We start from the raw sequence: 15,041 nt of genomic DNA, 5'->3' as shown, positions 1-15,041 counted from the left end.
ATCCTGCTTTTGGAAAGGTAACTTTGCATGTAACCAAATGGCTTGCGCCTTCAGTGATTACCACTGCGAATGGTTCTTGAAAGATCACCACCAGCGTAGACTGCTCAGTGGTTGAACATCTAAAAGAGTTTCATGGGACACTGTGAAACCGACATTTTGAACAGGTGCAGATATCCTAACACTTGACGATTACCTCACAAGAACAGAGCCCCCCCCCCCCCCCCCCCCCCCCCCAAATAGTTTTAACAATAGTTTCTGCACAATTCTGAACGCAGTCTTAGAAACACGCTTACTAAAGTAAAGTAATGAGTAACTGCACGAGCAAGGCAAACGTGAAATGAAAGCTCGAAGAGCTAGCGAAATGTCCTTGTGCTCGCAGTTCATTAAAAGGACAAAATGTCCATACCAACAAGACGAAGAATAAAAAAATCACTCTGCTAAGCTTCCCCTTTCCTAAGTTACGAAAGCCTCTTCTTTAACTGAAATCAGACTAACTCTTCTCTCTGTCTATGCAGCACTAAGTACATCCCACTATGGCAACACAAACAATGCACGCACAGAACTGCGCTATACGAAGTTTCATACGGGTTCAACTTTGTTTAATTGTCAGAGGGCACAATAAAAAAACTGAGCCAACATATTCTGACATTTCAAGAAGCCTAAGACTCTTAACAAGTTGAGCACAGCCAAAAAGATCTGTGCAATTAACACTACAAACACTGTCCATGGAATGCAAGGTTGCCAGTGGCCCAGGCAGCAAAGGCTAGAGTTTTTCGAACCTAAATCGTGCACCGGGTACCTCGAACAGACTAATAAACTGAGGTATGACATTGCCAGCCACTGAAAATTACTTAACCAACATGTCGGCATGCCATACATTTGCACAAGAAGAATCTATGCAGAAATAGGTACTGCAGAGTCGATTTCTGAATGCAGGTGAAATTAAATCACAGGTTTTCATTATAACTGACACAAAACTGCAACCCCTTTCAACGATTTTGGATCAATTAAAAATGTGTGCTAAATTTGAGACAGCACTTTCCGTTCAAATCCATCAGTCATTCTCCTTGGGCTTCGAAGCAACCCATCCTCATAGATATTAGTATTAATATAATGAAGAAATTTTTGTAAAAAAAGAACGGGGAAAAAAAAAAAAAAAAAACAGCTCTTCATACAAAAGCGATGCTATAGAAAGAAACAAACAAAACACTAATGCTTAGGAAGACCCTGAACATAGTGCTTCTGCAAAAAGCAGTTCTCTCAGTAACGACACCTTTTCATGCACACCTCTCTACTGTGGACAGTAAGCCAAACAAATTTTATGGAAGCCTTACTGAAAATGCATTTTAAATATTTTTTCCTCGCACAAAAAAATCGTAGCAGTGAACTGTACAACTTTCCGTCAAGCAGGCTGTCCAGAGACAGCAGCTCCGAACAACTGTTCACAAAAAGACTAATTCGAAGGTGCTATCAATGCAGCAAACAAGCTGAAATGGTTTCCATAACATAAAATCAGAAAAAAAAAAAAAAAAAAAAAAAAAAAAAAAAAAAAAAAAAAAAAAAAAAAAAAAAAAAGCCTCTCTGAATGCAAGTACCATGGGGACATCATGGCACCCTTCCTTGTGCGCATTCTCTTCAAATTACGGTCAACATGAAAGCATAGTTTGTGGAATGCCTCCATCAAAATCCCGGTATCCTCTTTTCTTTTTTCTACAGGAACTGCTTGACACTAACCGGCTCAACAGAAGAAAAAAATACAGGTGGGACAATCACTGCAGGGTCGACATGCGGTGGCGACAGGACTAGAAGGAAGAAACACACACCCCCTTCCCCCGATGGTGCACTCTTCTATCGCTGCTACACATGCGGGCATGTCTTTTTTCGAGGACGAAAAATGTGTGCGCACAGAGATGGCATTGTCACGGGCTCTCCACCGTCCGGTTGTGGTGCTGGTGGTGATGACGATGGCACAGACACACACACACTCGGAGTGCAGTGGAAAAGACTTGCGATGGAGGAGCAGCACGCGAGGAGTAGTTGCTCCGACGGTTTTGCTCCGGCTGCTCCATCTACGGGCAAGCCCTGGACGCTTCGGTGCGGCCTTGTGACGACTTAGACGTCGGTCACGCCTCTTTCTGTTCGAAGCAACTCTGCCATGAAGCCGTGACACATCGTGACTGCCCTGCCACGATGCGAAGGACGGGGAGCGACAGCTGGAGCAGAGAATGGCATCGCCGCCGCTCGGCACGCAGATGGGTGTCGGTGGTCTCACCGAAACTCATATATTTGGATGCTGTGTTCCGGTACGTGTCGTAGTGTTAGGGACTGGAACCTGCGTAAAGCCAAGCAGGAACAAAAAAGGAAATAAAATGCAAGTGGCTATATTATCCACACACACACACGAGACGTCAAGATTGGTGACGACAATTTCAACTGTCAAATGCAATTATAAAGGCTTTACAATGTGCTACTGCATTCAATATGAGCTGCAATGCACAAGATATGTTTGGAGTTAACGAAGCAGTGCCGACCAATTATGAAAATTTATGCATTTGGCAGATAATGAAAAAATGGGAGTATTTAGGTTCAATGTTTCTATAATTGGGCGCTCCATACCAAGGCTGCACAGGATGCGTTCGAGGTTATGCCGAGCGCATTGCTATGTAAGCTTGTTTATGTGTTGTAGTTCAGGTAAAACGCCCCGGGGGAAGGATTTTGGTGATTAGTAACATATTGGCTGCTATTGGTGATTAGTAACATATTGGTAACTTTGCGGATGACTAGAGTCCAAGCTAGGCCAAGCCAACCTCTAGGGAGATGCAAAATAGCAAAGGACTTAAATCATATTAAAGCAAACTGGGCTTTGGAAACGCATTCTGATAACAGAGATAATATGTGTAAAAATGACAGCAACCACGCCTTCGATCACATTTTCCTTGTTACAAGAACTCTGCACGCTTGTCAAATGAAATGGTTCACTAAATGCACCTTCCGGTAAGTGCAGTTAGCAAGGACAGCCAACACAAATCATCTCGCCATCGTCACAACTGAAATTCGAGTCATATTGCCTTGAAGAGAGACTAATGGTTCCTGACATCTACAATTGCAGCAACAAAGTTTCGGGAGGTGAGCGAAACTGCATGGTTAGGGCACGGCTATGGATTCAATTGAAGTGAGCACTGAAACCTGGGTGTGCAGGCATTTTTAACTTTCGCCGCCACAGAGCTGTGGTGGGCGCCAAATCTACGACCCCATTCCTACCAGCTAAAAGCTCCAGTCAGTCAGTTTTGCATAACTTTGAGGTACTTTGGCTACAGTTCCCACATAAGACACTGACTTTTCCGCATCTCACCATTCTGAACTGCGGTGGTAGTAGTATCCTTCGATGGTGGCCGACTTCTTCTGGAAGCAGATGTAGTAGAAGCCCGCAAATGATGCCCCATTGATGTCCTTGATCGTGTGGTCGGGAACCAAGAAGTGCTCCTGCAAACAGCCCATTGCACACATAAGGGGGGCACTGTAACTACATATATTATGTATATTTATAGCAGGAATGACACTGAAAAAGAGGCTATAACAATACTTTTATTTTGTTCTGAAGTTTTGAATGCCTGTTACCAGTTACGCCAATAGCTTCAAGTACTGCAGCCCAAATCTTTAACTGGCGCAAGTGACGGACGCGTTTTCTGCGATTCTGAGCATTACAGAGGACGTAACTTGTGAAAAGTACAAGTAATAACAAGGGGTCACCAAGCCCTTGCGTTATCTTCACCTTCTGGCAAGTTTTTATCCGCACTAAGGCGCAGGAGCACAGAAAAGGCGGCCGTCGTGCGCGCCAATTATAGGTTTGGGCGGCTGTACATTACTAATCAAAGGCATAATAAGTTAAATTCGAAGGTGAGGCAACATTGATCGGCGTTCGGCAAAAGAAGTTTCACTAGCGATACAAGTGTTCCGACTGATAATTCTGACCAATCAAGCGATCTGACAAAAATGGCTGCACTATAAAATGCACTGCTCATCCCCCAGGCATATAGCAAGACAATTTGTGTGTGTATATACAAATCCCACTAAAGAGAGCCGAGCAGGGGATTAACACTGCATAAAGGCTGTTGGAAAGTGCCTTACCTTCCACCTCATGAACACATTTTCAGATGCTTTCAAGTTTGTGTAGTTGAAATTGTCGTCGTTGAACGTCTTGACATAATCGTCGAAGGAACCAAACTTGCTCTGTCAAGAAAGAAAAACTCACGAGTGTTATCAATGCAGGGCTTGCAGAAAAATACAGGTGGACTAGAAATTGCATGGGCTTAGGTAATAGCCGCTGAGCCATCTAGTCAGTTATCCGAGGTAGACAACAAATTATCGAGCCTAAAAATGACAACCACTGATTGAAAGGTCACACCAAGCATTTTTAAAAACGGTATCATAATGTGCAACTATATGAAGTCTGATAGCTGATTCTTGGCTTCTTTGGCTTTATTATTACCAAACAACAGTCCAAGTCATGGAACAATATAAACTAGGAAATGCTGAGACAGATAGCCTAAAAATACCAACTAAAAAGCAACTGACTCAGCCTGCTATAATACACCTGCCAATAAATGAGAAAAGCAAAAAACTGATATTGGAAATAAAGAAGTGAGTGTCTGCAGCATGAAGGTCTGACGAAAATGTTTTAACTGATAACATGTGTATCAGGTGCATTATATGAATACACTGCACTGAAGATCAGTAGTGAAGGTCCTGCGAGTAACCATGCAAATCTTTTTCCCTCAATGCTGTTCCTCACACCAGGTCAGCATGGTGTGCCCTTAAAGGGAGAGAACACTCGATTTTGCGTGTGCGGTCTTTTTTGGCACTGTGGAAACCTTATAGTCTACAGTGGACAATTCTATAATGGCTTTGTTAGAAACACCCCAGAAAAATTTTAGCGACATCCTTTTGATATGTGCCTGGTTTATGCACGCCAATGCTGGAAACCATGAGCAGCGATCATGGTAATAATTAGAACTCGACAAAAGCGATGCACCAAAAATAATATAAACATAATTTGCCAGACATTAATTAGCCACATTTATTGCAGTGTCCATTTTGGTTTCCACCCTCAAGGCTGCTGGCACAGGAATAAATTCCTCGTTCACAAAAGTTTTAGGGGGTCACGGTCATTGCTTCACCCAAAAAATTCAGAACACTGCAGTGCCACCTAGTGACAAATGCTAAAAGCACATCACAGCAGCGAAAAGAGTGTTATCTTTTAATTAAGGGCAAACTGGAGAGAGCGCAAAAGATAATAAAAGATAATGAACACTCTAAACAGAAAAAAAAAAAAAAAACCCAACAAAACAAAACACTGCAACAAAAACAACACAAAAACAAAAGAAATGTGACATTTTCTAGAGATGAAGTCAAGTGGGGCATAACACTAATATGACAGCATTTGCAGCGAGAGGTTTCTTCAGTTTGTTCATAAAATTTTCAATGCAAAATTGAAATTATAAATTGTCATTTGGACATTGGAGCGCTCAATGAGTAAAGACACCTTAATACCACTGTAAACTCATGGCATGTCTTGGTCAGTGTTCTGTCCCTTTAATACTAGAGCAGTTACAACCAATGCTGCCTGCCTCCTGGGTCTCTGCATTCTTCTGTTCTACTCTGATATGAATGTGGGCACCAATAATGAGAACAGTAAAAGCCAGAGAGAAAATGAATTCGAACAAATGCTGCATGCTAAATAAGAAGCTTTTGCCATGTCATACAAGTTTGCAAATATCCCTCTCTCACAGAGAATTTATAGTTAGACAGTAAAAGACTTTCATGCTGCCTACGGAAGCAACAGCAGAGCATAACAGAGTCCTGTCTCATCCCGAAAGGGGCACGTAGAATAGGCTGTTGTTGGAAGATATGCTCACCCAGTGTTTCTTGTCAACTTCTTCGTCGGCATCCCATTTCCGTGTAAGGAACGGGTACTTCCCACTGATGATCTCGCCGTCAAAGAATGTCGTGAGCGTTGGATACTCCTCTGTGAGGCCTTTGATCTTAAGGTAGCCGCAGAGGTAAGAGTTGGCCTCGTCCACATGCTACACAAACAAGGACAGTGGCAATGTTAAGGCATCACATTTCAACATTATGTGGTCCGACACCACCAAAACTGTTTAGAGTAATGATTATGACGTCTCAGCACGATGCTACACAAGGAACAAATAACAGAACAAAGGTGTTCTTTTTTTTTCTTGTTCATTACAAAGCTTCCTGGTGGAGCAATATGATGAAAAGTCACAAACTTGCATGATTCTCTGTGTTGTTAAACAGTGCCTTTCTGCATGATGTACTCTGGTATGCTGAAAGAGCAAGAAGGCACATGAAGTCAACCTAAGCCTGGCTATTCCACAGATGTGCCATAAATGCCCACATTAAGGTCAATGTTAGCTTGTGTGTGAAGTACCAGTCATGTATGCACCATACTATGGCACTATGTAATGATGTAAGGATACTTGTAAGCAAGGCTCCCGGCAGCGTCACAGAGCAAAATGTTTGGTATTAGACACATGCTTCTGAATTGCTTTCTGTTCCTGCATGACACCTATGCTTATATGTAAGTGGTGCAAAGTCAATTCCATCCCAAGAATGATCTGCTCACGACATGTATTCCAAGCAACACAAGACAGGCAGAGTGAAGCAGCTGAGGTTGTCCATTGCCCCCAAGGACGTTGACATGACAAAGGTACCATGTGAACCAACCTCATCTCTATTCCCAAAGACTAGCAGTCAATGACCAGGCTATCTGCTGAAGCCTCTTAACAAGCAACTCAGGTATACAGTCTGCTACTCAGTCTTTGTTTTCATCTGAGTTCACATAAGTTGCAGAGCAGGGCTGGTGTGGTGCAACAGCGTCAGAACACATCATATCAGTCCGTGTATACCAGTTTTTAGAGACAATATGGCACATGATCAACTATGATCAGTGATGTAACAGCACCAAACTAGTCAGCTGTACTAAGATCACTGCTCAAAATCCTACACATTTTTCCTTTTTCTAAATACATGTTTGCATATCGGCGTTCAATGACTGCAAATGCCCAAATGAATGAAAATTTGCGGTTGATTGTAGCGCACACAGACACATATATTAACACGAGATTTCGAATTCCGATTGGTCCACCTATCTGGTCTGACCCCCGTACAAGGACTGGCATGTTGAAAAGCCACGGGCAACGTGCGTATGAGACAACAAATGTGCCTCTGACACTACAAAGGTCGTGCAGGAAGAAGACGCATGTACGCATTTTTTATCATCAACACTGATAAGCTCGTGCTTATCGACGTCCCTGCCGCCTCACCGACGCTATTTGCACTGCCGTCCTCGGTAGCTTCTGTAAGGAGCGTTGGCCGTTCTAAGCCGCGCGAACACGTGAGCACGGGGACAGCAGTTGCGACGCCACTGCGTTCACCGGGGATAATTCTTAGACCTACAATCTGCAGCTCCTCGATGCGCAATCTCGGCTGCACTGATTGCAAGTCACAAAGGCCCATTTATCACTCGCCCGTTCGCGACGACAACCGCCAAACTACCCCTGCGGCCTTAACAACAGCATCACCGCTGTCCCCGGGAGAACACCATTGCCAATGTCCAGAAATGGCTCCGGAGCCAGTTTCTTTTTGTTATTTTTCGACTCTTTTGCAGCAGGAACAGGACTCATCACGCGCGCACGGTGTTGCAACCACAAGCGGGGTAGCGTGCCAGAGCTCTGCCGACAAGATCGCGACGTTGGTACGCAGCGCACGAAATCGGGGCACCTCACCGTCGGTAACCCCATGCAACTGAGCCGATCGTAGGTAGAAACGGCGAAGATCATTAAGTCGCAGGCGTAGTATGGCACCGCAGCATATCGGCGCGTCAGACACACGCGCAGAGCAGCTGTTCTGAACGATGATGCGTTTGAAAGGATGGTACGGCGGGTTGGCTCACCTGAAGCACCACTTCGACGTCGTAACTGTTGCCCTTACTCTTTTGCTGGCCCTGAAACCGGGAGCCGTTGTAGAGCAGCGACCTGGTGACGCCGGGTTGCTGCGAGTTGGCTGGTAGTGGCGGCACGATCTCTGTCGTCCTCACGGGCATGGCTACTGATGCTGACGGCGGGAACGCGCTGGGGACAGCGACAGGTGACCCGAACCTCAGCGAGCGGCCATGTTGAGCAGCTCCTGTGACGTTCCTGAAGCGCGTGCGGCATCGCGCTCTCTGGTTGGTCGAGAGAGAAGCGGGGCGACTTGGGCCGGCGTTGCTGCGACCCGGTTGGAATAAGCTAGAAGCTTGGTGCAACCGGGTGAAAATAAGCAAACCGTTATTGCAACCCATGGATTGGCTTGGCTTTGTTTATTATTTTCGGATTGGTGTTTTTGCAGGAAAGCCCAAGGCAGATCACGTGTCGTGTGTTTGTAAACGACGTTTGGAATGTGTGGTCGTGTGAATCGCGATTTTTGCGTCGTGCACATTTCGTGCCTCAGTGCTCATCTTGCAGTTTCTTCATGGATTACGTTAGTAACGACAGAGGCGATAAACGCAGTAGAGGCTTCGTGCATCCACGGAAGTTGAAAGAGTGCTCCTACCTGCGGACCCCGTCGGTCTCTCCGTTCATTCTGCAACAAATCATATTTGCGTGTTGCTTCATGAACAGGGCGTCTTGGATTTATTTTTGACGCATGAATGGTGCACAGTGTGGCATACTAGAAACCAAGAGCGTATGTAAAAGGCCTGTGTATGGGGATCGTGATTTGGTTTGTGCTGCCATGGAAGAAGAATATTCTCAACGTGTAGGTGGTCTTGGCTTTCGTTTTGAAGGTTGCGGTGTTTATGTAATCACCGTATGTGATCGCTTGGCTGATTCTGGAAGGATGTTTATGTGCTCTTTCTTTTGCAATGCCGGGCACTCCAGTTAAAACGGGTCTTTTCGAAGCTGCGAGCAGTTTTCCCAAAACTGCCTTAGCAAAAGGACACTTCTATTTCGCGTTATTCACGAGGTGTGCGCGTTCGCGTAGTGTACAAGAGTGTGTAAAAAATATTTAGCATTTACCCGTTCCTACGTTCCCTGAATCGCACAGGGTATAGGCACTAAGATGGAGCCGAAATGGTGCCTTTCGCCCTCAATATATCCCAATATTAACTTCGAAAAAAATATCCAGCAGGTTCGGCACTCGATTTTCTTTTACCGCTTTTCCCAAGTTGCGTCGCCTGTCTGCACGCATTTTTCACGTTGCCCGCATTCTGCTGAAGCTGCCTGAATTGAACAAACCTCTATCCACTAGTTTGATCCAAGGCTTTCTGACCGACCGCTCGCGGTTTGTTACTGCTAATACCCAGTCCTCTTTTTCAAAGTTTTCTTTCAGCTATGTGTTCCACAAAGCACTGTCCCTTACTCTTAACGATCTCCCTTCAGTAACTTCTACCATCCACATTTTAGTTGATGACTGTGTACTTCGCTGCTCTGTAACCAACTCGTCCGACGCTTCTGCCTTATATCTATATCTAATTCACATACAATAGTGATGTGGCCTCCGTTCCTGAGAAGCTTTATACTGTTGATTTCTTCTCACCACTGCCAAAACAACACATCCTACTTACAAAATTAACACGTACTACTTTTTCAAAGAATTCGTTTAAGTACCTTGGTGTTCACCTCACTAATGGCTTAACATTGTCTTGCCTTGTAAGCCATGTAACTAATTACTCTAATAGAACTGTTGGATACCTCTATCGTAACCTACCCATGGCTGGCACCTTCTTGTGTAAAATTACTATATTACAAAATTCTTGTGTGATCACAACTTTAATATACCAATCATATAGTTGATCCACACTACTGTAACTTCACTGAACCTTATGAGCCTGTTCAAAACCATGCCACCAGTTTCATTCCCTCGAATACTCCTTCAGCATCTCTGCCATGAAATCTCCGTTACAGTCTCTGTTCTCGTCACTGTACTTCATGCCCCTGCCTTTATCACAAGCTTTTCATACAAGACCTCATGGCAGTCGTCTCGGCTAACCTGTGTATAGAACACCTCGCACAGGTCATCGTAAAAGTGGCGTTTCACCGCATGCCCGCACAACTACATTTCATGAGTCATTCTTCGCAAGCACTGTTCACAACTGGAATCATCCCTCATCAGTGATCCTGTAAGCTTCAATACTGCCATCGAAGAACCTGTCTAATCATAGCCATGTATACCACTAGCCTGTCGCCATTTATCACTGTGCACAAGCCCATTCCTTCTGTAAAGTCTTGCATTAGGACCTCTGAGGTATCAATAAACATATAAATAAAAGCATGGTTGATAAAGATTCCTTACAATATGGGAACTGTGATTATGTTCGGCAGAAATATATATATATGTAACTGGATCATGTTGAACGGTGTTAAGCTTGAGCTTGGCACAATTGTCTTTCCTGTGATATTGAACTTAGAAATTAGGATACTGAGTGATAACACTGACATGGTGGTAGACTGAACTTAGAATTTGATTGCAGTATTCCTTTCTTTGCATTCATCCTAAATGCAGGGGTGGAAGTGCTGCTTCATTCTGCTCCAGCCTGCTTTCCCTGCTACAAACTTGCTCCAACTCGACTGCATCAATGTTCTGACATTAAATTTAGTGGAGCACGGTTTTGCCGCACAGTGGGCCATTACTGGTTTGACAGCAAGAACCGCAATCCGAGACAATTAAGTTAAGCGACTATGAGAAGCGCAGCTGGGCAATGGTCTGTTATGAGTTCTGTATACAGGGTATGTGGTTGGTGTAGTCAAAACGATGGCAGCACACCGGTAATGCATCTCACCCGAGCATAATACATATAAAATTTTAATATTACTTTTAGTATGCAGCATAATGTTTGCTTATAAGCAAATTTGAGGAATTCGTTACGGAAAATGTTCTGTGCACTTGATATAGCACCTACTCCCGGCCTTTTGAATCGCCTGTGGTGAAAGAAATGAGATCAGCGAGTGAAGCAGGCGCACCAAACTACTATGAGGTAGCGAAGCACTGGAAGTGGTAGACGAATATGTTTACTTAGGACAGGTAGTAACCGCAGATCTAGATCATGAAAGGGAAATAACTAGAAGAATAAGATTGGGATGGAGTGGATTTGGTAAGTATTCTCAGATTATGACTAGTATCTTACCGGTATTGCTCAAGAGGAAGGTATACAGCAGTTGCATCTTACACTTACTCACCTATGGAGCTGAAACATGGAGGCTAACGAAAAGGGTTCTATTTAAGTTGAGGACAACGCAGATGACTATGGAATGAAAAATGGAGGTGTAACATTAAAAAATAGGAAGCACATAGAGTGAGTGAGAGAAATAACTTGAGTTAATTACATTCTAGTGGAAATCAAGAAGATGAAATGGGCATGGGCAGGGCATGTAATGCGTAGAGAGGACAACCGATGTTCGCTTAGGGTAATAAACGATTCCAAGGGAAGCAAATCGTCGCAGGGGACAGCAGAAAGTTAGGTGAGCGGATGAGGTTAAAAAGTTTGCAGGAGTAAAGTGGATGCAGCTAGCACAGGTAGAGGAGTATGGGAGAGGCCTTCACCCTGCAGTTGGTATAGTCTGGCCGATGATGACTATGAGCCATTGGAAACTTGTCCAGCTGCAACGAACTACACGGTTTGTTTGTAGCGATTCTGCTGTGAATACAAGCAGGTGCTTCACCATCTAGCCTGTTATGCCTACGACAGACAAAAGCACACTTGGAACTCTTATGGAGGTGATGCCACTTAGGTGCCAGTCACTAAATGTGTTTTCAAAAGTGTTGGAAAGTCATACAGGGCCTATCGCCAGTGTGTTGAAACTAAGATAGCTCAAGCAATAATTTGAGCAGCCACAGAGGGCCATAAAGTAATGAATTTGAAGGGGAAAAAGGCTATACTTAAAGTGCCACCTATCTTCCCTGAAGGCGTTACTGGCCAGTACCCAGAAATTTATCGGCACAGGCGCACGATCAAAAAGAATATGCACAAGATAGAAAGCAGAAATGTACTGTTGATTGATGTGAACTTCAAACTAGTGGCAATACTTGAGTGCATCAAAGTGGTGAAGTCTACCTTTGAATCTTACAAAACAGTTAAATCTCTTAGTTAAACGATCTTCAATTATGAAGTGTAGAAGGCAGCATTCCATTTGCTGCTATTTAACCCTTTGACTGGTTTTGCCGTACAGGTGCTGCGGCTGCATGCCGTCCCGCGGCGTTTTTGCAGTACGGGTATTGCGCTAAACGCATAGCGTTTGAAATAGTTCGACATTGGAGGTGATTTATTTTTTTTTCGGAATATTCGACAGTCAGAGAGTTAAGTGAGGAAGCTAGAATTCTATTATTAAAAGCGAGTCTAGAATCTTGCTCCAAGACATAATGTGATTGCTCCAAAACTCTAGTTTTATTGCTTCAAAGCTGCTCCGAAGTTACTTTATTACTGCTCCCTGAGCTGTTCTAAAATGCTTGAGCCTGCTTCCACCTGTGTAAATATGATTACTTTTTTCCACTGTATGGCGCTTCAATCAAGAAAAAGCTCGATTATAATTTCTTTTCCGTGTTTTTTTGTTTGTGTGACTAAACTATTTAAACTAATATTCTGCCTTAAGGTCTAAACCAACTTAATAATCTCCTTAATAATAAGCGAAGCATATAAGCAGAAGGAGCGATCATTTTCACTTTGACATTAGATGTTGCAGAAAGTAAAGTTCATCATGGTTGACAGCAAAGTCTTATTCATTGTAATAAATTTATGGCTGTATCAATACTTGTGCATGTTACTTTTGGAATGAGGTCTTTGAGATTGAGATGTGGTCAGAGGTAGGGAGATGAACACAGCACTGACTGTCAACTGAGGTTTATTGCAAAACGGAGGAATTTATGCACATTTTCATGACATGTGACTCAGCCGAAGTCAAAACGTCATATACACGTATACCAGTTTTCTCTCCTAACAAAGCATTGACAAAAAAAAAAGTAACAATAAACAAGAAATCACAAAAATCCAAAACGCAAGTGAAGTAGTATACACCATGAGCAAGCACATGCCTCACCGCTAAACATTCGATGAAGACAAATGAAAAAGCCAGGTTGAGCTGTATATGGGCTTCTGTTGTCAAAATGTAAAGTATGAAGGAGCAGGATTAAGTCGTGTCGTTAGCCTTAAAAGCCACCAGATATAGAACCGAAAACTGCCATACAAGAAAAGATATAACATACTAAGCATTTTGAGTAAGCCTACGCTACTTACAGGATCTCAAGTTCTTTTTCACTGAGCATTATCGAAGGTGCATTGATGCACAAGCCCTTTTTCTGTTTGATGTCTCTTGCCTCCAGAATCTCTCTTGTAATCTGCTTGTTGCTTCTACCAATAATCTTTGTTTTGTGAAGCCCAGTGCTTAAAGTCTGGCTCAATCGGAGGGGGTCTGTAGTGATTCTAGCATTGGTGGAAAGGGAAATAGAGAAAGTGGCTGGTTGCCTGTTTTGCAAATTGTTTTATACAAAGGGGAGAAATCATCATTTTTCTCCATCTCTGGTTTTTATTAATACTCAATGTGAAACTGTTGTAACGGTAGAGAAAAAATCTTCCAATTACACCACTGACAAGAACAAAACAATGGTTACCTGGTTTGTATTCTTACAGTCCTCATGCTTGAATTCAAGCTTGTGGGGATCTCGGACCCCTCTTAAATATTACGGGAGGGGGGGGGGGGGGGGTCTCTGACACCTTCCCTGGCTTTAAGCCCTGTAGAAGCCAGCGCATACAACCTGTGCACCTGCTGCAGTGCAAAGCAACGTTTCCTTCGCAGATGTTTCTTTTTCGCAAGTTTTTCATAGGTATAATTGTGTTCTCAGAGCCGTTCATTGAGGCATCTACCCGTTTGTCCAATGTAACGTTTCCCACAGCTTAATGGGATCTCATACACCACACCTGTGCTGCAGGGTACAAATAAAGTCTGGTGTTTTATGCTACATGCGTGTCGCTGCACACCACAAGTTTGAGTGATCCTACAAAGCTTCGATAGCTTTTCCGAAGCTGTAAAAACTACTCCGATATTTACTTTTTTGCCTATTCGTTTCAAATCATGCGATATGCTATGCAGATAGGGTATTGCAACCAGATTTTGTTGTTGTATTCTGTCCACTGTGTTAGGCATAGCTTCCTTGCTGTTTGTTTTCATTTCTTTATAGGTTCCTTCAGCAACTGAGATGACACCATGTTCCCGATAGCCGGCTTCTTTCAACCTGTCAATTTGACGAATGAAGCTGCTTTCCAGGCATTTTCGAGATTATCTCATTCTTCTTTTGACACCTCTTCCTTTCTTCTGTCACTAAATCTCATGTCAAACGTAAAATGGGAACAAATTTTCTCACCATCCTGGCACATTTCATTTTCCTCACTTTGTTTCCCGACCTGGTGGGCTTGGCTAGTCTTGCATCAGCTGATGGACTGGTTGGCCTTGGTGACCCATACTCAGGACATTCTCGGTGCCTAATACTCCGTGTCATTAAAGTTTCTTCCTCCTTCTCCCAGTGCATTTCTTTCTTTACCGTTTCCACCTAAAGCATCTTGTCCCAACTATATCTCTCATTTGCATTAACCTAGAACACTGCTTTTCCTTTGCACCATTGCCATTCAGTCCCCCATTCATCTTGACTCTCCTCTTTTTAATTGGTGTACCTGACTGGAGTCCTCCATGTCAAAGTGACAGATGGCCCTGGTTCTACAAGTTGCAAACCTCTTTGGCACTCATTTTTGTAGCCAAATAAAGTTTATTACTACTACTTCTACTAGGTCTTGAAGTACAGTTTAAAGAGTTGAGGAAAGGTCTACAGGGACCAGCATAGCTGAGAGCGAAACTTAAACAACACAATTAGACCTTAAACGTGGGTCATTTTATTTTGCAGTTCATAACTTATATTTTGGATAGTTCCAATGAAGCTCTGAATGGTCGCTTTTGATCGTGCTTCTATACCTTAACATTTCTAACTGAAGGTATGAATGC

At 43.4% G+C, this 15,041-nt stretch overlaps 1 protein-coding gene across 1 annotated transcript; it reads right to left on the bottom strand.

Annotated features, from left to right (window-relative positions):
* Positions 1 to 219: 219 nt before the first annotated feature.
* Positions 220 to 8,245, bottom strand: LOC146189819 (glucose-induced degradation protein 4 homolog). The gene is made up of 5 exons (XM_084604578.1): positions 7,973 to 8,245; positions 5,916 to 6,083; positions 4,129 to 4,230; positions 3,353 to 3,483; positions 220 to 2,332 (listed from the first exon to the last, which is right to left on the bottom strand). The coding sequence occupies exons 1-5, from the start codon at positions 8,120 to 8,122 to the stop codon at positions 2,269 to 2,271; spliced, it is 615 nt and encodes a 204-aa protein (XP_084460704.1). The 5' UTR covers positions 8,123 to 8,245; the 3' UTR covers positions 220 to 2,268.
* Between the last annotated feature and the right edge of the window lie 6,796 nt (positions 8,246 to 15,041).

This window comes from Amblyomma maculatum, chromosome 5 (genome assembly GCF_055883805.1).
Source record: "Amblyomma maculatum isolate TAMU_Amacu chromosome 5, ASM5588380v1, whole genome shotgun sequence".
NCBI lineage: Eukaryota > Metazoa > Arthropoda > Arachnida > Ixodida > Ixodidae > Amblyomma > Amblyomma maculatum.
This window is presented reverse-complemented; position numbering and strand designations above follow the sequence as displayed.